This window comes from Strongylocentrotus purpuratus, unplaced genomic scaffold, assembly GCF_000002235.5.
Source record: "Strongylocentrotus purpuratus isolate Spur 01 unplaced genomic scaffold, Spur_5.0 spur5_scaffold_12, whole genome shotgun sequence".
Lineage (NCBI taxonomy): Eukaryota > Metazoa > Echinodermata > Echinoidea > Camarodonta > Strongylocentrotidae > Strongylocentrotus > Strongylocentrotus purpuratus.
Window position 1 is genome coordinate 14,658,278 of NW_022145597.1, and position 24,268 is coordinate 14,682,545.

A 24,268-nucleotide genomic window follows, 5' to 3' on the forward strand; every position below is an offset into this window, starting at 1 on the left:
ATGGGTCGCTTTTTGCATCAATCCACTTGGGTTTTGACTTTGTCAAAAAAATCCCTACAATTGCAATTTTGTTTAGATCTTGGGTTACTATTTTCTTCAGGACAATCGTCCATGTTCTTGCTAAATAAGCGCAAATCCCAGATGCAATAAAAAAATTGACATGCTTTTTCGTTGGAACACTTTTCCAGATGGGTTTACAAGTTTAACGCCATCCAACCATCCGCCCAGCCCCCCCCCCCCCCTCTACCTCCATATTTTGCAACTTAGGCCTAGATCCATAATTATGTTAATTTTTATATTGATTGAGCCTAAGCTACGATTTACCCCTTTTCCTGTACATTTACTGTAGCACTGTGCATGTTGCTACGTCATCACCATCCTTTTTCTGAAGAAAAAAAGAACGTTAATTAAAACAGGGAGGTGAAAGAAAAGGAGGCGAAACTCTTGTAATTTATTCAAACGCATTCTTGAGTTCTAAAGCGTAACAATGGGATGTGTAACATTCCACTTGGCTTTGAATTTCCATGCTCCGAACCGCGCTTCCACTGCGGGGTCTTTCGGAAGCCAGGCTCCAGTTTTACATTTATTACAAAATATTAAATTACCGGCAAAATTTCAGTGCCAAATCAAAAACTTTTTATGGGGATTTTATTGGGAATAGTGCATCAAACAAATTTTCAAATTTAAAACTCCGTCCTTCCTTTAATTTGCGTGCCAGAGTTGGTAAAAGAAAAATTACATCCTGTCAAAAACTCAATATTTTAGGATGATGCGCTAATTTGTGCATGCTTTAATGTCCCGTTATTTGATCCATGGTTTACAATCTTCAATAACATTAAGTTTGCTAATGCGTGTTTTCGCGTGTTTTTTGTATTTTTCAAGTTTAAAAAAGGATGAAAGTACACAAGGTTGTGTTCGCTTGTTCTACTCTTTACACATTCAACAATGGATGAGAAATCATTGAAAGGGACAGCAAACAGTTGCAGTGATACCATTTTCTGATGTAGGAATTCTAAATCCAATTTCATGCTCTCTTTTATCTCACCACCTGGTCAACAGTTGCAGATTAGCGCATAACTTTTCGGCGGCTTGGAGCATGGGGTCAAAGGAGAGCGGCTTAATTCCAGTCCTTCTCTATCACGTCCCTGATTAAAAGTGACACTTTTCGCCAATCGCACACTCATCTGGCGCCGATAGGAGACACATCTCGCCAATAGAATGCGGCGAATTTATGTGTTTTCTTATAGACGTTATTTCACGGAGACACATCTCGCTGCGCGCGACACACAAGCTGCATTGCATACGTATGCCGATCGTGCGGGGAAGTACCTGTAGATCCTCTAGGCTCTACATCCAGAAATCTTTTCGAGTAATTTAGCTAGTCTGATTCTAAAAAGTTATTCACCATGGCAACGGGAGTAACGATCGCCGCTGGTGCTGTTGGTAAGGAATCGAAAATTACTTACTTTTCATTTCCAGAGATCAGATAACCTGTAGGCTGTACTCGCCTGCCGCCTGCGTAGTTCTGTAGCTATCTTCACGTCATGCCTACGCCTGGCCTAGCCGCGTAGATATTTGGTACCGTAATCATACCGTAGGCGTAGACTCTGACACCACCATGCACCAGACATATAGCTGGGCCGGTGTGACCGGGGCCCGTTCTCGAAAGAGTCGACACCAACGACAAGACAGTCAGGACAAAAGTTTTATCTGCCAACTATGGAGCTGAGATGTCCATTTGTCTCTGATCTTCTTAAACTGTTTCACGAACAGCTTACTAGCTAGACATCTCGTAAAATCGATACAAGTATCAGGGAGGTGTTCAAGAGGAGCCAAGATTAGAACTTTGCAAGACATGATATTGATGAGTCTAGTTAATTAGACTAGCTGGCTTAGCCTTTAATAGTCGCAATTCCACCGTTGACAGTTTAAAACACCAATTTCAAGAAGTTTACAAACAGTAAAGTCTAAATATTGAAAAAAATAAGAATGTTATGGTATGGAACTGTATAGTTTTTCATAATTTCATTAAACTGTAGAAAATATCACATAATGTATGCTTTATCCCTCGACTGTTCCTCATAATTTTGTTTATGAATTTCAAGTTTTTCTTTTACTGTACCTGGGCCTGTATAGGCCTACAATGTTCCATTATTTTACATTACGGTAAGGTAAGCAGTGGCGGATCCAGGGGTGGGCCGAAACGGCCGCGGCCCCCCCTATTGGCGAAGCAAAAAAAATTGAGAAGGAAAAAAGAGAAAGAAAAAAAGAAGGAAAAAAAAGGGGGAAAAAGGAGAAGATAAAAGAAAAGAGAACAAAAAAGTAAAGAAAAGAGAGAGAGTTCAAAAAAGAGGAAAGAAAAAGAAGAGAGGAGCCGGGGAGAAAGAAAGACAACGAAATGGCACTAACAATTAGTGACAGTAACGACGAATAAGGGAAAGACAAGGGGAAGGGGGGGGGGGGTGCGTGAAGGCGGATGCATTGAGGGGAGGGGGGGGAGGGGTGACTGGCCGTATTCTTATTTTAGATTATGCGAAACTGAGTCAAAATTATGCTTCTTTTCAAAACAATCTTAGCATGCTTGTTTATGTTAAGCCGGAGTGCATGAAAAGGTTAGTGTTGAAACACTTCTGAAAAGGCCGCACCCGGCCCCTCCAAAGAACGGCAGAATGGTAATCTATAAATTATGGGGTCATTCTTGATGGCTTTTGAGTCGTTATTAAGGAGGGGGCCGGCCCTACTCAAATGGTAGTGACCGTAACGATGGATAAGGGAATAAGGAGGAAGGGATGCACATGCAGGCGCGTACGCAGGGGGGGGGGGGGAGGGGGGAGGGGGGAGGGGGAGGGGGGAGGGGGAGGGGGAGGGGGGGGGGAGGGGGAGGGGGAGGGGGGGAGGGGGAGGGGGCTCGAACCCCCCCTCAAATTTTTGTCAAGTTGTCAAGTTGGTCCTGATGTGTATAATGCGTAGACCAGGGGTTCTCAAACTTTTTCTTTGACGGTCCAGAAGCGATTTCTATGAAAGCTGTAAGGTCCGAAATGACACTTGTATACTGAAGATAATGAGGCTTGTTTTTGGTCTATATCTGATCCAAGGAGAATTGTTACAATTTAAAAAATCAGAACCGCCAGTGCTTCCACTCGTTTAAATAGAGTTTCCTGAAAAAGAACACCCAATATCCTGGAATTTGAAAGAATTTTCTTACAACTTTCAAAATGCCTACTTGGATTTCTTATTTGGATGAATCGCTATGAGTTTAGATCCGTACAATATGGCACAGCTTTAGGGGCCTGGGAGATCCCCCACCGGGGGTTCCGGGGCGGAGCCCCAGGATGCTCTCGAGTTAATTTGACTTTAAAGAGCAAGTGTTTCTAAGATATAAAGAGAGATTATTTCTTCAATGAAGTTAAAGGACTCTTGAAAATAAAATAGCCCTTTCATTTCATTTTAGAAATAAACTCTTATCCATCCCTTGATATTTAAATTGCACTGCTCCTACTTCGTGCTTTGTTCACACTCTCCCTGTTCTATAAAGGGTGTTTTCTCTATTTGATCATCAACAGAAGCAAAATGCTAGGCCACGAACTTTTCGAAGCGTGACCAGATTATAAGTATGCTTAAATGGGGGCATTGATGTATGTAGAAAAAACAGGATTAAGATCCCATGCAACGCTTCGAAATTTAAAAGAAGAATAAAAAAAATAAAGTTGAGATTTCACCTTTATGTCTAGACGTTGCATAATGCAATTCGTTTTGGTATTTTAATTCCATCTCAGAGTGATTACTTCTTAAATGAAGTGAAAGGACTCTTGAAGATAAAATAGCCCTTTTAGTTTCATTTCATTTTAGAAATAAACTCTAATCCATCCTTTGATATTTAAACTGCACTACTCCTACTGTGTGCCTTTTCACACTCTCCCTGATCTATAAAGACTGCTTTCTTTATTTGATCATCAACAGAAGCGAAAGGCTAGGCCACGAACTTTTCGAAGCGTGACCAGATTCCAAGTATGCTTAAATGGGGGCATTAATGTATGTAGAAAAAAAACAGGATTAAGATCCCATGCAACGCTTCGAAATTTAAAAGAAGAATAAGAAAAATAAAGTTGAGATTTAACCTTTATGTCTAGACGTTGCAAAATGCAATTCGTTTTGGTATTTTATTCCATCTCAGAATGATTATAGAAGTTATTTTTTAAGGATAATAAAGATAAAGCTGTCCGGGTTTTTAAAGATAATGCGTCAAAACAAATCGAACAAGCTGTTTATTTCTTTATTCATGGTCTGTTTCTACTGTTTATCTATTTTCATTGCCAACCCTCGAAAAAGGAATTTAGTATGCATTTCACAGAGGAAGTTTGTATAGGAGAACTATATATATATATATATATATACAAATTATTCATTGGGCTTATTTTGCTTTCTAATGGATCCGTACAATATGGCACAGCTTTAGGGGCCTGGAAGAGCCCCTACCAGGGGTTCCAGGGCGGAGCCCCAGGATGCTTTCGAGTTTATTTGACTTTCAAGAGAAAGTGTCTCTAAGATATAAAGAGAGGTTATTTCTTCAATGAAGTGAAAGGACTCATGAAAATAAAATAGCCCTTTCATTTCATTTTAGAAATAAACTCTAATCCATCCCTGGATATTTAAATTGCACTGCTCCTATTTCGTGCTTTGTTCACACTCTCCCTGATCTATAAATAGTGCTTTCTCTATTTGATCATCAACAGAAGCAAAATGCTAGGCCACGAACTTTTCGAAGCGTGACCAGATTCAAAGTATGCTTAAATGGGGGCATTGATGTCCCGGCCCCCCCACTCAGTGTTATTTAGGGTACGCATATGCTCGTTCCCTCTTTTTGAAAGCACCCCCTATCTGAGGACTGCCAACATTTCCGAACCCCCCTTTCGCGGGCTTTTCGCGGGCTTTTCGCGGGCTTTTCCTGCCTTGGAGACCCCCCTAAATCATGAAAAATGCTCGATGTACCCCCCTAAATTCGGAATAATTTCTCAGGAGTCCAAAGAGATGAGAGAAAAAAAAAAAAAACACCCCCTTTTTAAAGAAATCTCCGGGTGAAAAGTCAAATACACCCCTTTTTTAACAATTCTCGGGCTGGACTTTGTCGCACGAAAAGTACCCCTTTACCGGACATTTTGGCAACACGCCTGCGGTCATTTCGAAACCTGAGTGGGGGGGGGGGGCCGGGATTGATGTATGTAGAAAAAAAGGATTAAGATCCCATGTAACGCTTCGAAATGTAAAGAAGAATGAGAAAACTAAAGTTGAGATTCGACCGTTATGTCTAGACGTTGCTTAATGCATTTCGTATTGGTATTATCTCCCGTCTGACAGTGATTAGAGACGTTATTTATATGGATAATAAAGATAAAGCTGTCCGGGTCTTTGAATATAATGCTTCAAAACAAATCGAACAAGCTGTTTATTTCTTTATTCATGGTCTGTTTTTACTGTTTATCTTTTTTCCTTGCCAATCCTCGAAAACGAATGTATTATGCATTTCACAGAGGAAAGTTTGCATATTGATGAAACTATGGGCGCAGGCCAAGATTTAAACCCACTCAAGTGTGAATTTGGCGCATCTTCACTCATCTTCTTCAACTAGGAAATGGACTTCATTGTAGCCTTAGGACAGGATGGTGAAATAAAATTGATAAAAGAACATCATAATCAGATTATCCGACCCCGGAAACCCCATGAATTCATCAACTTTTATCATACTGGTCCTTTTCCTTTTGAAACTACGCTTGACCTTTAACTCGGATGGCGGCCATTTTTATTTGGCCAATATGGCCAGCATGACAGCCCCAAGGAGACCTGCAATATTGATACAAGCAACATCATAATCAGATTCTCTGACCCAGAAACCCCCCTTACTATATAATTTTTTTTTATCATTTTAGCTCTTTTCCTTTTGGAACTACTATTGATCTGTAACTATCAAATGGAGGCCATTTTGGATTTGACCAATATTACCAGTATGACCCGAGGAGATCTCAAATCGATGAAAGAATATCATAATCAGATTCTCTGACCCCGAAAACCCCATAAATATATAAACTTTTATCATACTAGCCCATTTTCTTTCGTACATGTAACTACACTTGACCTGTAACTATCAGATGGCGGCCATTTTGGATTTGCCCAATATGGCATACCCAGAGGGTACCCTTCTTGGCGTCCGGAAGAAATCGTAAAAGTATGGTATAATCTACCTCTGGGCCAAATTTGGTGCTTTTAGAAGAATCTGCACCAAACAACCCCTATTTAGCCCTAACAGCCTCCACTATATTGACTATGTATATGTGTGGACTAGAGTACGGACATTCGGTGCGGCAGGCGGACTATTGGTGCGAGACCTCTTCCGCACGGATTGTCCGTCAGACATTTGAGGCGCGCACGGAATGTCCGACACGGACATTCTGCGCGGATAAAATCCGCACCGATCGTCCGCTCTCGATCGATCTCTAATAGTCGGACGATCGGTGCGGGTTACATTCTACGCGGTCACACCGGCCATACGTAAATGGCAGTGACGGTAACGACGAATTAGGAGGAAGGGGTGCATTGGGGATGATCATACTATCATTTTAGAGTGTGCAATCTGGGTCAGAATCCAGCATAATATATTTATAAAAAAGAGGTTCACATAAAAGCACTCATGATAAAGCCGCGCCCGGCCCCTACAACATCATTTTGGATTTTCAGATGATGGGGCGGGTGGCAGGGGTAGGGGGCAAAGTTCGCCCCACTCTTCAAGTACCCCCCCCCCCCAAGGGCCACTTTTACTTTGTAAAGAAGTGCCCCTTCCCCTTTTTAACTCGGATAAGCGCACATTTCATCAACACATGTGCCCCCTTTCCTATCTGATAAGGGCTATTTAGAAAAATGAGGCCCTTCATAAATAAAAAGTGTCTCTTTTCATCTCTGGTAAATGACCATTTTCATATATATGAAGTTAATTCGTTTCACTTCAGTGCGCTCTTCACCTCCGATAATTGCCCCTATTCGAATCTGAGAGATGCTCATTTTACCCCTTCCCCTCCTGATAAGTACTCTTTTCATCTATGATGGGTGCCCATTTTCACCTTTGCTAACTGCCCTTTAATTTTGAATCGTGCCCCTTTTCCTTTCTATATAGGGACCTATCCCCTTTTCATAAATGCCCCTTTTCACCTCAGTTAAATCAATTTCTGATGGATGCCCCTTTTCCGTCGACAAATGCCCATTTCCCATACTCATAAGTGCCCTATCTCATTTCTGGTGAGTGCCTCCTTTCAGGTGTAAGAAGTGCCCAGTTTGAACCTTTGATAATTACTCTTTGTACCTTGACACATGCTCCTTTTCTTTTCTAATAAGTGTCTTTATCCCTTTCGATATGTGTCCCCTTAACCTCTCATCATCGGGGGGGGGGGGGGGGGGGGGGGGCACGTGCCCCCTAACCTGCTCATCATTAGTATTGCACCTAATTTAAAGCGACTAAGAGTAATTTCCCCTAAAGCTCGCTCGCTCGCTCGCATTTATAGATGATACAATTATATGTCACTTTAAAACAAATGTTTTTTCAGTCTTTCGTGATGCTTATAACCCCATCATGATTTGGTTTTTTTCCTTTCTCTTATAAGATGTAATTTTTCACTCTACGACCTCACAGATCTTACTTTTTTTTTCTCGCTCGCTTTCCACGCTCGCAAATGAATATTCAGACAATCACACTTAGCCGAAAGTGTGATGCTTAAGCAATAACTTGTATGATATATAAAGAAAAACAAATATTGAAATCGTCCCTGATAATGGGATCACAATGAAAGGGTATACAGGGCGTATCATAATAAAGGATATTGAAGTTTAATGACGATTTATATGAAAACTACTGATTTCATAATCAAGCATTTATGTCTGTTGTAAAGGACAGAATGTCCTCTTTTTAATGACACCCGATCATACTACTACTGTCACAGTTGACTGAATAACAAAGCATTGCTGTCCACCATGTGAAAGGTGCACTGTGCCAAGTTTGATAACATTTCCTTCTTAGACACATAATCCACTCATTGTTCAGCATTTCAATATGTCTGGGCTGACACAAGCACTAGTCTTTGAATGCTAACTTGTCACAGTGCACCTTTCACATGGTGGACAGCAATGCTTTGTTATTCAGTCAACTGTGACAGTAGAAGTATGATTGGGGTGTCATTAAAAAGAGGACATTCTGTCCTTTACAACAGACATAAGTGCTTGATTATGAAATCAGTAGTTTTCATATAAATCGTCATTAAACTTCAATATCCTTTATTATGATACACCCTGTATACCAATGTCTACAAAAATGTATATTTTCGCTTTGAGATTTCGCTTTGTAGGTGCCCTTTTTTGTTGGTGCTTTCCACTTTGGAAATAGCTCCTCCGCCCCTGCTTGCGCATTAGCGCCAGCGTTAATTTCACGCTTGCGCGCACAGGGTGTGTGTGTGTGTGTGTGTTTGTGTGTGGGGGGGGGGGTTCCTCTCTAGCTCTGAAGCTGATTTTTTTTTTTTTACCTAGATTCGTGCGATTCGGTTAATACTTTAAGAGGGAGTCTGAGGGGTGATGTGCCCCCCTCTGAAGCTGACATTTTTTGGATTTTTGAAACTGGATTCGTGCGTTTGGGTTAACAGTTTTTTGGGGAGTCTGATTTGATTTCAAAACACCTGCAGTTAATGCGTGATGGTGTTGCAGCCTCTCTTTCCCCGAAAATTTAAAAATTACCAATATGCATTTGTTATATCTTATCTCGTATATTTTGGTGAAAATTAACACTTTTCACAACATACATAAGCTCAAATTTCCGCTCACTCGCTTCGCTCACTCACCAAATTATTAAACCAGGAAATAGATAGTGGGGCAAGAGGCTTCAGCCCCCACTGATGGAAATGTCAAAAAAAATTGCGCGCGAGCATAACTTGAAAACGGGGAATGTTGATATCGGACAAGAGATGTGACGTGAGCATGTCCCCTTTCCAAAATAATTGTGCCCGTTTGTAGGTACCAATACACTATTAAAGTACAGTGCTTCTAATATGACCTTGTCAGTATTGGTAAGTATAACGGTCTGCGCGAATTTCGAATTTCCGGCCCCCCCTATTGGAAAATCCTGGATCCGCGCCTGGGTAAGCAACATACATGTAGATAGTAGTGGTGATTTTGCTTATATTCCATAACTGGCATGAGGATTCAAGCCATCTTTCACATTCCTAAAGCAGAAAAGTGATATTTTGTAAAAATGTATGTACAAAACTGATAGAAGAAAGTATAAGGGGATGACATCATCAACTCCCTAATTCGCATTCATGAAATAATACGAAACTTTAGAATTCCATTACTTTGTTATTTTTTTGTCTGATTTTTATGAAAGTTTCTGTTATGTTTGTTTGATTTGTATCTATTTATTCAATTCAACTAGCAATCAGGCTGCACGTGCCCCCGACGCGCCCTTTAACTTAAAGTAAAAAGTAAGTCACATGGATGCTGAGTAACAAAGAGGATTAACTGAATAGTATAGCCAGACGGTCTTCCTTTTCCAAACTTTGATGCTGAGAAAACTTCCCAGGGTAAACAAAATTGTTATTTTTCTTCCTCTTATTATTATTATTATGTCCTCTTCGTTTTTCTGCTTCACTCAGGTGCTGGTGTTGGCTTGGTCTTTTTGAAGCGCTGGCTCAGTGGAGGTCGTTGTCATAGCAACGCTCGGATGGATGGAAAGACGGTCATCATCACTGGCTGCAATACAGGAATCGGCAAAGAATCTGCCAAGGACCTAGCTAAAAGAGGTAACTAGTTGAACAGATTTCCCTTCTCACTTTGGGTGTGGTGCAGCATGATGGTTGCAATTGTTTGTTTTAAAAGTTGAACCCTTAATTATTTGAAGCCATTGGCTTGGTATTTTTTTACCCTAAGTTAGTGTAAAGATAAAGACCAGTTATATGCGATTGCATTGTGAAAGAAACGTTGTGGAATCGATCAGAAAAGGTTGATCATCTAGCATATAAGTATTGGTGTGTACTCCAAGGTTCTGGAATCATCAAAATGATAAGAAATTTGGCCCAGTCTTGGTAAAGTTACAAGCACTGTACACAGAAAGATGTATATGGGACTACGCGACACGTGCGCGATGCCTATCAGGTCCAAATAGATAATTTACCAAATATATCAAATAGTATAGGGTTTCTCCGACTTTCTCGGCAAAATTTGTATCATCACGTATTAGTCAAAACATATTCTTTCACATGATTGGTAAAAAGAGCTTCCATTTCATTTTTTGAGAGGGGGGTGTTTCCAAAACTGGTTTTTACCTCTACGACAGGTCCTTAGCAGACTTATAAATGGCAATTATTGGAGGCAGTGTAAAGTCTACATTTACAAACAGGAGGTGGTGCCCACGGAGCAATCGGATCGTGGTCTGGCTCTCATAATTTTCGTCATGTCTGTGGGAAGGAAGATCGTCACACTGGTTTTCTTGTGTAGGTGATAATAAGCTGTGCAAAAAAAAAGCTGTAAAAAAGATTAACAGAAAGAATAATGATGGTGTTGTGTTCTTTTCAAGAAACTCTAGGTCTGTGCAAGATGTTGCGACTGAGATTGAGGGGGGGGGGGGGGGTTGTGGTCTTTAATTAGCAGGAGCTCAAAATAAGGCAGTACAATACAGGGATATGTGTTATTTTAAATCTGCCAATTAATATATTTTTTTTAAACAGTATTTCAAAAAATATACCTGTCCATGAGCCTTATTTATAAAATGGACCTTCAATCTTAATGTACTGATCGTTTAAAGAAACTTGTCAATACTCTAAACGTAATGTGCATGTACACTTGTGTTACAGAAGCCCCAAATCATTGACACATAAATTTTCTTTTTTTCCCCAGGAGCTAGAGTGATCATGGCATGCAGGAACATCGAGAAGGCCGAAGAAGCTCGACTGGACGTTGTTAGAGAGTCTGGCAGCTCCAATGTGCTGGTCAAGAAACTAGACCTGGCGTCCATGAAGTCCATCCGCGAATTTGCAGAGGATATTAAAAGAGAGGAGAAACAGCTCAATGTTCTGCTGAACAATGCCGGTAAGACAAGAAAAAGAAATATATCAAAGTTTGCAGCTAGTCAAAACAAATTAACTTGTGGTAGAAAGAAGTATACATTTTTCTTCATTGTTAAATTGGGGATGTTTTGCAATCTAAAAATCACCTCCTACAAATAGTTCATTATTGCATCTGGGGATTAAAAATAGCTTTAAAGTCGATAACTTGCTCTTAGTTTCATCGTTTATTCAAATGGAAAATTGGAGGGGGTTGAAACTTTTTTTAAATATTTTGTTTAAACAACGTACGTACAATGTATTCCAGTAATATTGAAATGAAACTCCTCATGATTTTATGTCTCATCTTCTCTTCTCATTCTCTCTGGCTTTTCTTTTTGTCCTATAATTGTGTCTTTGTCTGCATCTTTTGACTTCTCATTACCGGTATATATTCTGTTCTCTCCCGCTCTATTTGTGTGTCTGTCTGTATAATTTTCTCTAACTCTCAATATACCTTTCTCTCTCCCTCTCTTCATCTCCCTCTTTTGTTATCCCTATCATTCTAATTGCTCTCTTCCCTTCTTGTTCTGTTTTTTCTACCTCACTGTCTCCTCTCCCCATGTTCTCTTCCTCTCTCTCTCTCTCTTTCTCTCTCTCTCTCTCTCTGTCCCCTGTCTCCTCTCTCCCCCTGTCTCTTTGCACCCATCTTTTCACTCCCTCTCTCTCTCCTCTCTCCCCTGTCACTTCTCTCTCTCTTCTCTCTGTCCCTCTCTCTGTGTACTACGTCTCTTTTCCCCCTCTCCCCTTTCTCCACCCTGCATCCGCTCCCTCCCCCTCTCCCCCTCAATATCACTCTCTCTCTCTCCTCTATTCCACTTTGTAGGTGTCATGTTATGTCCTCAATGGGAGACTGAGGATGGTTTTGAGATGCAGTTTGGGACCAACCACTTGGGCCATTTCCTCCTGACCCTCCTCCTCCTCGACCTAATCAAGGCGTCGGCTCCAAGCCGCATCGTCAATGTCTCTTCCAATGCTCATCGTCGAGGCAACATGAATTTGGATGACGTCATGATGAGCAAGAAATACGAAGCTCTTCAGGCGTATGGACAGAGCAAGCTTGCAAACGTTATGTTCACGCGAGAGCTGGCAAGGCGTCTGAAAGGTGAGTCTTCTGCACTGTAAAACCAGACACTTTTGCACGCTTTGAATGTTTATGAATTTCACAAGTAATACAGGGCCCTTTTCAAACTCATTATCGACAACAAATTACACTTAAAGTTATAAGCTACTGAAATTGTGGCATTTATTTGGCAGGGAGCAAATTTGTCATAGATATTTGGCAAGTTTTGTGAAACAAGCCAATCTGTGAAAGTTTCATGCTGTGATGTAATTGTCTCACAACTGATACTTCACAAACAAAATCTCTTGCTCTTTTTTGAGAAAAGTTCCATGTTGCAAACATTTTCTGCTTTTATAGTATTATCCTAGTCAAATAAAAAAAGAAAAAAGAAAAATGCGGTTTGTTTTTCTGCCAAATTCACATAGACAAGAGATTAGTTAAAACTTTTATTCAGCAGAGATTTTTTTTAATTGGGGGGGGGGGGAGGGTTGGAATAGGTAGGCTCCCATAATTATAATAATATCATAATAATAAATACTTATCAAGCGCACTTATCTAATAACTTACTCAAGGCCATATATCGGAATGGTTGAGAAGATGAAATGAAACTTAGCATTGAGGCTTGTTCAGAAATATGGCACAGTAATTGCCGCCCCAAAAATATCACCTTTTTAAAGAAGTGTAAATGAACGACAAGTGCGCTCAACTAAGGACTTGCACAAATTCACTGATCTCTGTGTTATAAGGTACAGAAACGTGAAGGGTATTACACATGAGGTGCCCTTACATCATTAAAAAAAAATGTTGCAGTTTTTCTGTGTCATATTTGAACGCCCTGTCTAAATCATCAGGTGGCAAAGTGAAATAATCGTTACTTGCAAGATAAAAGCACCATTTTTGGTATAGGGCTTCCTTAGGACCGACCTACTGAATGTTTTTAGAGTAGGAGCCCCAGGCAAAAATATCATATAAGGGTGTGGGGCGGGGGCATTGCCTCGTAGCCCAAAATTATTTTAGAAGGAAATATATAACATTGATTTGTTGTTGTACTAATGCCATTTTTGGTACAGGGCTTCCTTAGGACCTACTGAATGTTATTAGGGTAGGAGCCCCGGCAAGAATATCATATAAGGGTGTGGGGCAGGGGCATTGCCTCGTAGCGCCAAAATATTTTAGAAGGTAATATGACATTGAGTTTTTGTTGTAAAAACGCCATTTTGTGTACTGGGCTTCATTGGGACCTACTGAATGTTATTAGGGTAGGAGCCTCCGGCAAGAATATCATATAAGGGTGTGGGGCGGGGGCGTTGCCTCGTAGCCCAAAATTATTTTAGAAGGAAATATATAACATTGATTTGTTGTTGTACTAATGCCATTTTTGGTACAGGGCTTCCTTAGGACCTGCTGAATGATGGTAGGGTAGGAGCCCCTGGCATACATATAAATATACTAGTATGTGTAATTGGGGGCCCCATGGCGTATGTACATGTAGCACTCTGGCATATATATCGGATAACCATTTGCACCTGGGTGGATAGTGGCAATAGTGGATTAATGTCTTGCCAAAGGAAGTTAGTGCCGGGCTGGGATTTGACTTTCAACCATTGGATGGAGAGTCAAGTAAATGAACCACTCTACCACGACACCTCCATATAATTTATTTGAATTCAAAGATTTGAAGAGCTTAATAAGTAAATAGAGTTGTTATTTTTCTTTTAAACATTTTTACCGGTAGGTGTTTTGTACATTGCTCACACGATAATGATAAGTTGAAGAAGTAATCAAATAATCATTAATTACCTCAAAAACTTCCTGGAATATCTTCTGATGTTTCTTGTATAAGCGATAATTGAAAGACATATTCATGATATTCCCCAAACTAAATACCAAACTAATATTTGCCAGTGGTGATTTCACTGTGAGAGTATGAGTTTGAATGAAATCAATGGAAAGGTCTGTCATGTGCAGAAGGGGCCATTGTACACTGATGCAACTCAACAAGCTTTCCTTGTAACATTGGAAAAGGGTACGTACATGTTGCAAAAGCAGTCATAACTTTAATCTCCTCCTCCTCCTCCCTGGCTACTCCTCCCTCCCTCCTCCCTCCCCTCCCCGAGTTACTACTGTCACATTATCTATGACATTTCATTGAGAATGGTTATGTATTTTTAAGTTGTTGCAAACTTTTGTTGCAATTTTGTTGAGACACCCTGTATTCACAGTAATTGTCAATCTGTTTCCTTTATCAGGAACGGGTGTGACTTCATACTCTCTGCACCCAGGGGTCATAAACACAGATCTTGGAAGGCACTTTGGGACTTACGCCTCTTGGGCCAAGCCATTACTTTTCTTCACCAGCCCTTTCCTAAAGACATCGGAGCAAGGAGCCCAGACCAGCATCTATTGCTGTGTGGATGAGAAGGCAGGACAAGAGACAGGACTCTACTACATGTAAGATTTCCAGTGGCCCTTATGTTATTATTAGAGGAAGTGGTAGTGGGAGGGGGAGGGAGAGGGGAGGGGGAGGGGAGGGAGAGGGGAGGGGGAGGGGAGGGAGAGGGGAGGGGGAGGGGAGGGAGGAGGGAGAAGCGAGGAGGAGGAGGAGAAGCCAGGAAGGAGGAGGAGGAGGAGAAGCCAGGGAGGAGGAGGATCGAGGTGTCAGGGAGGCAAAAAGCAAAGTGAATCACTGTAACCCTCGGGTCTCTCCTCCCGGTATAACTGATTGGGGATGTGCAGGTGGACCACTACACTAGGGTTTCCGCCTACTCTTATATGAATAGTATAGATATATCAACTGCTATGAGATGTCTGGCTGTTTTTATAGGCTCAATGGGACGTTGCATCCTGCCATGACTATCGGCGCGCCGCCCACCCAGGCACCCCTCAGGGCCATGGTAGGATGCAACGTCCCAGAGAGCTAGTATAGAAATAGCCAAAACTTGAATATTAAAGCAGTCGATATGTGTCTTTTATATACGGAATTGACATAAAAATCTTATCCTTATCCTTTTCTTGAATAAAGATTGGATAAAACATCACAGAAAATCTGAGACACTGTCTGTTAATCTTCACTGGAAAGATGACTGAATGTTAGAATCATTTGGGAATTTTAACACATAATCCAAACAAGATCTCATCAAAATTGAACTATGCGGCCCATTAACCGGGGCCTCCAATATGTTGAGTTCGGTTCATGCAATTGCATTGTGTAACTGTCTGAAACATACAATGTGTTCATGTAATTGAAAACTTACACTAACAATATCAGGATAGATAAATAAATCTTCTGTTCGATTAAATGACGTTGAGAGTTGGCTCCCATTAATCCTGAATCCTGGTCTTCTTGTCTTTTATATCCAGGGATTGTGCTGCGACCGAACCCATAGAGAAAGCCAAGGATGATGAGGTAGCAAAGAAGCTTTGGGATCTCAGTCTTAAGCTGGTTGAACTGGAAGAGTAAGGAGCTTCGAGATCTCCTACTCATTGGGTGTATTCTTCTAAAATTTAAAGGGGGTGTACGTAGCATGACGAGACTACGTGTCTTTCCCGTGGACTGACTCGGGGGCCAATCGGGTATAATACGACTACAGACGACGCGACCACAGTATTCACGTGTGTGCAACATACGTGAAACCGAAGCGTGAGGATAGAACTTCAGTACCTTTCACGAACACTAACACATGCTGACCGTTAATCAAGTCCATTCGTTTACGTGCAGATCGATGTCCAAAAGAAGTCGTAGATGGCGTTAACGAGTATTTGCCATGCTACACCCCCTTTAAATCTGATCGGGTTTAACCTTTCGTCCAAAATCTGGTTCAGCAAAGGAAGGCAGTCCGAGGTCTAAGTTTTCCTTTTGGTATTAAAACATTATCTCAGGCATAGGATCTGGTTATGCTGAATAAGTAGTATACAGACCAAAGTGGTAGGAAAAAAGGGAATGATCATTTTCAATCTCAAATCGGTATGAATAATTAAATCAGCTTTAGGATCACCGACTCAATTTGCTTAGTTAAGGAGAATAGGATCTTGAGAAAAATGGGGTAGGATGTATGAATATTTATTTGATCATGGTCTTAAAGTGTTGAGACTTTAAAAAAAGAAGTTTTAATTGAACTCAATTGATATTTTATGTGTACTCACTGAAGGTGTTAGAGAGTTTTGTGAGTTCATTATCAAAATATTTTGGATGGGGGGGGGGGGGGGGGGGGTCGGCAGAGGGCTGCTCGATTGGAAGGAATGGAAGATTTAAAAAGTTTTGGAATTTCAATTAAAAGTGGTCTGATAGATAGAATGGGATGCTTATCCTTCTATTTTGGTTTTGAGGCTGTTAAACTAACTGGACATGGAATAATGAAATGCATTTTTAACCCGTCTAGTTAACTTTTGGTGCTAGCTGGAAAACCTTTACAGGGTATGACAAGTAGTATATGTGCAATTAGTATTGCATATATTTGAAGCTCCATCTTAAAGTATTGCCGCACAGCATAGAAGTAGACCTGTTTACACTGAGAAAATTTTTCGCGTAATCAGTAAAAACTAATCATTTAAGGGTGCCTTTGCCAATTCTTTTATTTTCTTCATAACGGTGCAAATCATGACTTAATAAAGCATTTTTTTTGTTACAAATTTTATGGTAATGATATTTATATATATATATATATATATATATATATATATATATATATATATATATATAATTATATATATATATTCCATTAGTGATGGTTTTACTTTTACAATGTATATTATTTGATGATAAAGAATTGGATAATTGGTGATATATCAATGAAAATATAAAAATATTATAGTAATCTGATGAGGGTGGGTACCATCCTCTCTGTCTTGGATCTTGGCTTTGACCAAATCTTTTCATCTATTAATTCTCTTCAAATGTTTATATTATGTTGTTTGAACTATTGTGTTAGATGTACCAATTCAGTACTATGATCTTCTTCCTGCATGTTAATAGACTAATGGATGAGGATGATTTAAAATGTAAAAATACATCTTTATTATTATCATAGCTGTGTATAACTTAATGCCATTTACATGCCCTCATAAAAGCTTGCTGCTCAATGATTTTTCTAAATATTTGAAGTCATTATGAATTTAAAAGGGAAATTTTGATCCCCCTCCCAATGGTATGTTCCCATTTTAACAACTCATATGTAATTCAATTTTTTATCTAATGTGTTAAAAAAATTGAGAATGATCCTATTTGTTTGGATTGAAATCAATAAAATTTGAATTTGAATATTCATGAATGTTGAATGAGATGCATCAACCCTTTCCATGCTGTAGGAAGCAATTCTGCCAAACAATTTGGGTGCTGAACAATGTTTGTGGTCTAAGAAAGGATTTATTTTTCTCCATGCAGCAGAACAAGTTCCGTCATTGCAAATTTAGTCCCATTGAAGAGTTATTGTGCCCACTTTATTACTCAAACATTATTAATGAAAATATGAATATATTTTTTAAGGTAATCTGTGAAATTCTTTAAAAATCTTGTGGGTGGTATGGATGGTGTCTGGTCCAGCGACTTATGGAAGGCCAATAGTGAATAAAGGACCAATTTTGTTTTAACAAAATTACTTTTCTATTCAATTGTAACTTTTGGAGGATGAAGTCTTGCTAAAATTTGTTTTGTTTTTCTTTGATGATCATGTAATAGAATGTAATTTTTTTCAGGAATTAAATTCAAATGTGTGTGAATATATCTTGATAATAAATGACAATATTTTTTAAATATTTTTAAAGAATATTGATTATTGTTATTTTTTTGTATGCAGTTTTGTAGAGTATGGGCAATATGCCATGCACAGCTCAAGATTTTCAAAAAATAAAATCTAAAAACTCCTGCCTCATAGCCTTCACATACAATTATCAACTAAATTATTCATTCCCAAATACCAAGTTTTTTATTTTTTAAGTACCGGGTATGTGGGTGTGCACCTTCCATTCTTGAAATATGAAACACAAAAAACATCAAATTTACAAGCGGTATGAATAATCAAGTATACGAAACACATACATGTACACACTATATTTGTCAATGACATGTACATTCAAAGACTGCAAAAATGAACATTTAGCAAAAGTTTGTTTCAGTGTATGTTTATTTAGCAACAACACACTATAAAACAAATATTGGATTTCTCACAACAGTGATATCAAGGTTTGTATCAAGGGTAACACTAATATATACATAATGGACACAAAAAACACTGACAAGTATAGTGAAAAAATATTGCATCATTCTATCGCTTTGTTTCCTCTCAATGCATGTATAATACAGTGTTGATGGAACACATAAAACAAAGAGGATACTTATGTATTGCCTACAGAAGTGTATTCAGGATTGTGTGTGGGGGGGGGGGGGGGGTGGGTACAACAGAAATACTTGAAAACTGCAAAATTCTTCCCTAAGGAGCTTCATGTACATGTAATGACAACTTACTTTCAAGGGGAGAGAGCCACAGAGAGAGAAAGAGAGAGAGAGAGAGGGGGGGGGGGGAGAAAGAGGGAATGTGTCGTTTATTTAAATTTATGTTGGATACTGGTAGTTGCTATATCAGGCAATATTTAGGGGGATCATGCAACTTTACAAAAAGTAAAACAGAGATATACATCAGTAAACTGCGTGTTATACAGATTTACTGTAGGTCCAAATGTAAACAATTTTAGATAACCGACGTGCACATGTCATGTATCACAAATTCTAAAATAAAGAAAAAACGCATTTCTTGAGACATTTCAGTAGCTTAAATAACAATCATCTTATCTTGTACTTGATAACAAGTTTTGTGGAACAGGGCCCAGGTCTAGGAGACCGATTGTCACTTGCCCTTGTGCCCAATCTAGAACACTTTTTACAGATGAGCCCTCTTTCGGCGTGAGTAATTCATTCTGTCTATGAACATACTTTACATGTTTATGCATATAGTACTACAATATTTACACTTTAGTTTCCAACACTTTTCTATACAGAAAGTAAACCATGCATGGAAATGTACATATCATCAGTCATCCATCATTATAATATTGCACTGTGTTTTGATGATGGTAATGATAGATATCTAACTTTGTAATCTGTTTAAAACTCCTTCATTTTTACTCGTTCTTTCTAAAATGAACAGGTATCTTTCACATCATTTCAGCATTGGAAATCATAATGTGTTAGAATGTATAATAACATTTTGAAAATTAATTAGAACTTCAAAAAATTATATCACTTTGGCACATATCTTCAAGCAATTTGAGATTGATTCAATTTCAGTGTGCACTGAATCTATTTTTCCCTTCAATACAGTGTAGTACGTGCATGTGGTCTCGTTCGGACATCAACCAGCTCCATATAAATATATTTCATATTATCAAATACAAAAATAAATTACAGCTCAACATATACATGTATTATATATGCAAAATCATTATGAAAGAAATACCACATTAAATACAAAATGCAGTTGTATAAGCCATGTAACAAGGATGTTACATTAAGTACATTTTCAAGACTACAGTTTCTGCCTTAAAATGCATGAATACATGAGATGGAGGGTACGTGAATAGCCAAATAAAGTTGATAAGCTGAATGTTAGGTACTCACACTGTCAATGTGTAAAATCTAAACAGAATAATAATTCATCTTGTTACATCCATGCATTTCAATTTCTCTGTCAAATTCATGAATGTCTAAAAGTTCTGAATACATCAAAGATCTTTGCAAACCAGTAGGAACCTAAACTGGTAATCAATACATCAGAGTAGAAAAGTACTTTCTGTTCGCGGATCGGGCGTTGTACACGTGCCATTTTCTCACACTGTTATTTAAGTATTACATGTATTGTTTTGTATTTAACACAGCTACAATACTTACCAAGCCCATGTATTTTTTCAGTACACTACATGTAGGTCCAATAAGTAATAAATGCATTAAAAAAGTCATTGAGGTTATGCTTCAAGAATACAAAGCAAAATATAAAATTGGACTACAAAACACAATACTAAATCATTCATATCTTGCGTAGTTGCGTATAAAAATACAAATCTGCAGCATAACAAAAGCATATGGTTAAAAATGAATTCCTGAATGAATGCACCACGGAACATGAAAAGTAAAAGCAACAATGCATGATATGCATCTTGTGTGCAAATGAAACAATTCACAGGTAAATAAACTGTAAGGTTAAGAGCCATGAAGGTTATCGTCATAATACCAAATCAAACTAACTTTGTATCGTTGTCAATTGGGTAATAATGACATTAATTACTAATATCAATATCAGGGAAAATCCGCTTTTCTTTACTACCTGATAATTTTGTTTTTTAATTATTGAAGAAAAAAAAACAAAAAACCCAAACCTTTCACATCCTGTAACATATTCAAATACAGCAGTCTACATGTATGTATGTATAGCTATGAAAGGCTACATGTACATAGTGGTTAAAAAAAATGATGATACAAACCTTGCGAAGTACGTTTATCAGCTGGCAGTACTAACAAGGTAGGTTTTAAATTATTCAAGCCTAGAAGCAAGATAACAAGTTTATAAACTGCATGCCAAAGCAATTAGTCAGCAGGAATTTGTGTATTAGTATTACAAACTGAAAGGTCGACTTACAGTTATAAAAATAATTTCAATATTCTTTAACAAGTACACTGTACATAAATTACCAACACAAAAGGATAGCAAGCACCATCGTCATGTTTTTCATTCATACTACATTTATAAATGTTGGTCCACAATGTGCAGAGCTTTTTTCTTTTACCTTACAGAAATAAAAGTACTGGTTCTATCAATAATGCATTATATTCAAATAAAAACTTGAGCGAATCGTTGAAGAGTTTTCGTAGCTTTTCAGGGAGTCTTTGAATTTTTAAAAGCTGGGTTCCTAAAACAATGGATCTGAATCTTCTTCCGAATCATCCCAACCACTCGATTCAATCGGTGGACCTTCCTTCTCAAAATCAATCTCCACTTCATACTGGAATCCAGGATCACCGGGTTTCTTACGGTTCTTCTCGAAAGTCTCGTCCATGATTGCCTTCTTTTCACTGAGGGCCCCGTCATCTAGCGTGTTGAGGTTCTCGTTCGGATCGATGACGACCTCCATCTCCTTCTCCACCTTCTTGATGGCGTCGTCGAGTCGTCTGCCGTCCTGGCGTTCCTGGATGACCTTAAGGAGCTTCTCTAGCTGCCGTCGGTTGATCTGTTCAATCAGCTCCCGGTGCTTGGGCTTTACCTTCAGGTCCTCGATGGCCGCGTCAATGTTGGACTGCTTGGTGAATTTACGAAGGGGCAGTGACCTCTGGCGTTTCTTGCCGGACCGTTCATCGATGTATGTCACGATCAGGGTAGGAGGATCCACCCTTATTCCACATTTCTTTGGCACAAGGGCCATCCTGATTGTCTTTGTTGCTAATAATCTAGCTTGAATCCTTGGGATAAGGCTCAGGTCTGATCGAAGAAGAAGGAAGCAAGACCAACACTATCTGCACCTGCAAATGCAAGACAAAAATGTTTTAAACATAAACTTCATGTATGTAGACCTAGATCTAGTCTATCCATAATCAAAGTTTTTAGTTTTTACGGGCTAAACATGATTATTGTTGGTAGACTAGACTAATAAAGTAATAATATATCACTGACTGAGCCTAAAAATAAAATGATTTAGGGTCTAGAATCTAGATCTAGATCTAGATCTAATAAAATTAATAATCAACGACTCCTGCATTTGTCTAAATTACATGACAGATTCATGTTCTCTAGAGTCTATGCATCATTGCTAAATATTACTTAGTTGGGCAGAGACTGTAGAATTACCAAGATATGAAACATTCTTTTGTGCCTGTATCAGACTATCAGAGCACAACACAATTAAGCCCAACCCATACCCACCGGGGCCAGCGGCAAGGGGACGCCTAGGCCGATGGGGTTGGCTCCCTTTGACTGTTCTTTCGTACAGCCGCCAGTCACAGATGTCTACACAACAGTGCGATGACTGCTCCGCTGTGTTTTGTTATCTTTACACATTCTTCTACATGTACAATTCACACATGTAATTAAAATGTACAATGAGAGATAGTACAGTAAATCTTTCTTAAACCTACCTGGTATCTACTAGGGATCAAGCAAATCAGTGGAATTTTGGCCAAGAAATACAATTTTGTTCCGATCAACAAATTTATTTTATTAACTGTGATGGTGAACTTGAAGGTAAAACAAAAATGGAAAATAAAAGCGCAAATTCAGCTCACTTTAGAAATTTTACTTGATATAATGTATTTTGCTTTTGTACATTGTGTTCGTCTCTTCCGACAGTTAAGCCGAAACTATAACTAGAAGTATAACTTGGCGTGACTAGAGTATACATTTGTGTATTTCAGGGGTTATGCTATTTGGTTTAATTGTTGGGTTGCTGAAGACTGCTGGATTTTATGTCCACGTTTGGTTGCATGAGGTAGGTCATTCCAGAGTTTATAAACTTCAGGGAAGAAGGATTCTGCGAATGGTGTTGATGAGCACAGAAAGACGGTTAACTAATGCACCAATTTTATTTGTAGACAGTTAGCCCGTAAATCAGGTCTTCCATGGCCATAATTAAGAGAAAAAAGAAAGAGAAGGAGGAGAAGAAGATGAAGAAGAAGAAAAGAAGAAATTAAGCAGATCAGAAAAGAAAAGACAAAGGAAAAGAAAAAGAATAAGAAAGAGGAAGAATAAGAGGAAGAGGATAGAAACATGAAGAAGAATAAAAAAGGATGAGAAGGAAAGGGGGGAAGAGGTAGTAGAAGGAGAACAAGAAAGCGAAGGAGAAGAAGAGGAAGAGGAAGAAGATGAAGAAGAAGAAGAAAAAAAACTATTCATTCAATATGATCTTAATGTTGTAATACATAGCAAAGACATGTCTGTTAATAATCATCTTGTTTTCTTTGCTTTTCCTTTTATTATATCTCATCTGCTATCTAGTGACATATAACATCTCTTTATCTCTCTCATGGAGAAGAATACAAAAAGATGAGAAGGAAGAAGTGGAAGTAGGAGGACAAATGACAAAGAATAAGGATACGGAGGTAGTAGAAGGAGAACAAGAAAGAGAAGGAGAAAAAGAGGAAGAAGATGAAGAAGAAGGAAAAAAAAAACTATTCATTCAATATGATCTTAATGTTATAATACGTTGAAAAGACATGTCTATTAATAATCATCTCAGGTTTCTTTGCTTTTCCTTTTATTATATCTCTCTCATGAAGAAGAATACAAAAAGAGTAGTAGTAGAAGAAGGAGAACAAGAAAGAGAAGGAGAAGAAGAGGAAAAGCAAGAAGATGAAGAAGAAGAAGGAAAAAGACTATTCATTCAATATGATCTTAATATTGTAATACATAGCAAAGACATGTCTGTTAATAATCACCTCATGTATTTTTTGCTTTTCCTTTTATTATATCTCATCTGCTATTTTATAGTGACATGTAACATCTCTCTCTCTCTCTCTCTCTCTCTCTCATGTGAAACCAACTAAATAAACAACAGCATTACAACAAAATATATATTTATATATATATATTTTTTTTTTTTTTTATTGCTTTGTAAAAACTGACTCCAAGTGCAGCCAGACTTAAAGTCCATCTCTGTTACCATGACATTCTATTGTGAAGTACATGAATTCAAAGATGAAGAAAAAACTTCTTACTTTACCGAAGAATCTTTGCAATACCCATAACATGATATCAACCTAGGTAACCAAAAAAAATTGTGTTTCCCTTGAGCAATCGCTATAGACAGTTTTGGCTGTAGTTCATATTACCAAGATTCTGTTTAAGTCTATAGGATCTCCTGAGAAGGTTTTTTTTTTTTATTACCAGTAATTATACAAAAAATACACAAAGATAACTTGAAATTATGCATTCAATTAAAATGTGCAAAGTTCACTCACAAGCAAAGTCAGAGCAATTAGATGCAAGGCATTCATTTAACATAATGTAAATAATTTATAGGCATGGTAAATATTTTTTCTCTACATTTTCTACAATATTTTTGGAAATAAATCATTAAACATATCAAGACAAACTTGGAAGCAGTA

The 24,268-nt window shown here is 38.5% G+C and overlaps 2 protein-coding genes across 2 annotated transcripts; one reads left to right on the plus strand and one right to left on the minus strand.

Moving 5' to 3' along the window:
• Window positions 1–1,267: 1,267 nt before the first annotated feature.
• On the plus strand, window positions 1,268–16,199 carry LOC583677 (retinol dehydrogenase 13). Its single transcript, XM_783578.4, has 6 exons — window positions 1,268–1,443; window positions 9,681–9,827; window positions 10,921–11,112; window positions 11,953–12,231; window positions 14,439–14,640; window positions 15,550–16,199. The coding sequence occupies exons 1-6, from the start codon at window positions 1,407–1,409 to the stop codon at window positions 15,647–15,649; spliced, it is 957 nt and encodes a 318-aa protein (XP_788671.3). The 5' UTR covers window positions 1,268–1,406; the 3' UTR covers window positions 15,650–16,199.
• Window positions 16,200–18,290: 2,091 nt separating this feature from the next.
• On the minus strand, window positions 18,291–22,387 carry LOC583656 (centrosomal protein of 19 kDa). Its single transcript, XM_783558.5, has 2 exons — window positions 22,304–22,387; window positions 18,291–21,691 (listed from the first exon to the last, which is right to left on the minus strand). Exon 2 carries the CDS (start codon window positions 21,592–21,594, stop codon window positions 21,085–21,087), a length of 510 nt encoding a protein of 169 aa, XP_788651.1. The 5' UTR covers window positions 21,595–21,691; window positions 22,304–22,387; the 3' UTR covers window positions 18,291–21,084.
• Between the last annotated feature and the right edge of the window lie 1,881 nt (window positions 22,388–24,268).

Excerpts from the sequence above, each read along its gene's own strand:
- LOC583677 (XM_783578.4), top strand. The coding sequence starts at position 1,407 with ATGGCAACGGGAGTAACGATCGCCGCTGGTGCTGTTG. Across the intron at positions 1,444-9,680 it reads GATCGCCGCTGGTGCTGTTG|GTGCTGGTGTTGGCTTGGTC; the intron begins GTAAGGAATCGA and ends TGCTTCACTCAG. Across the intron at positions 14,641-15,549 it reads GAGACAGGACTCTACTACAT|GGATTGTGCTGCGACCGAAC; the intron begins GTAAGATTTCCA and ends TTTTATATCCAG.
- LOC583656 (XM_783558.5), bottom strand. The coding sequence starts at position 21,594 with ATGGCCCTTGTGCCAAAGAAATGTGGAATAAGGGTGGATCCTCCTACC.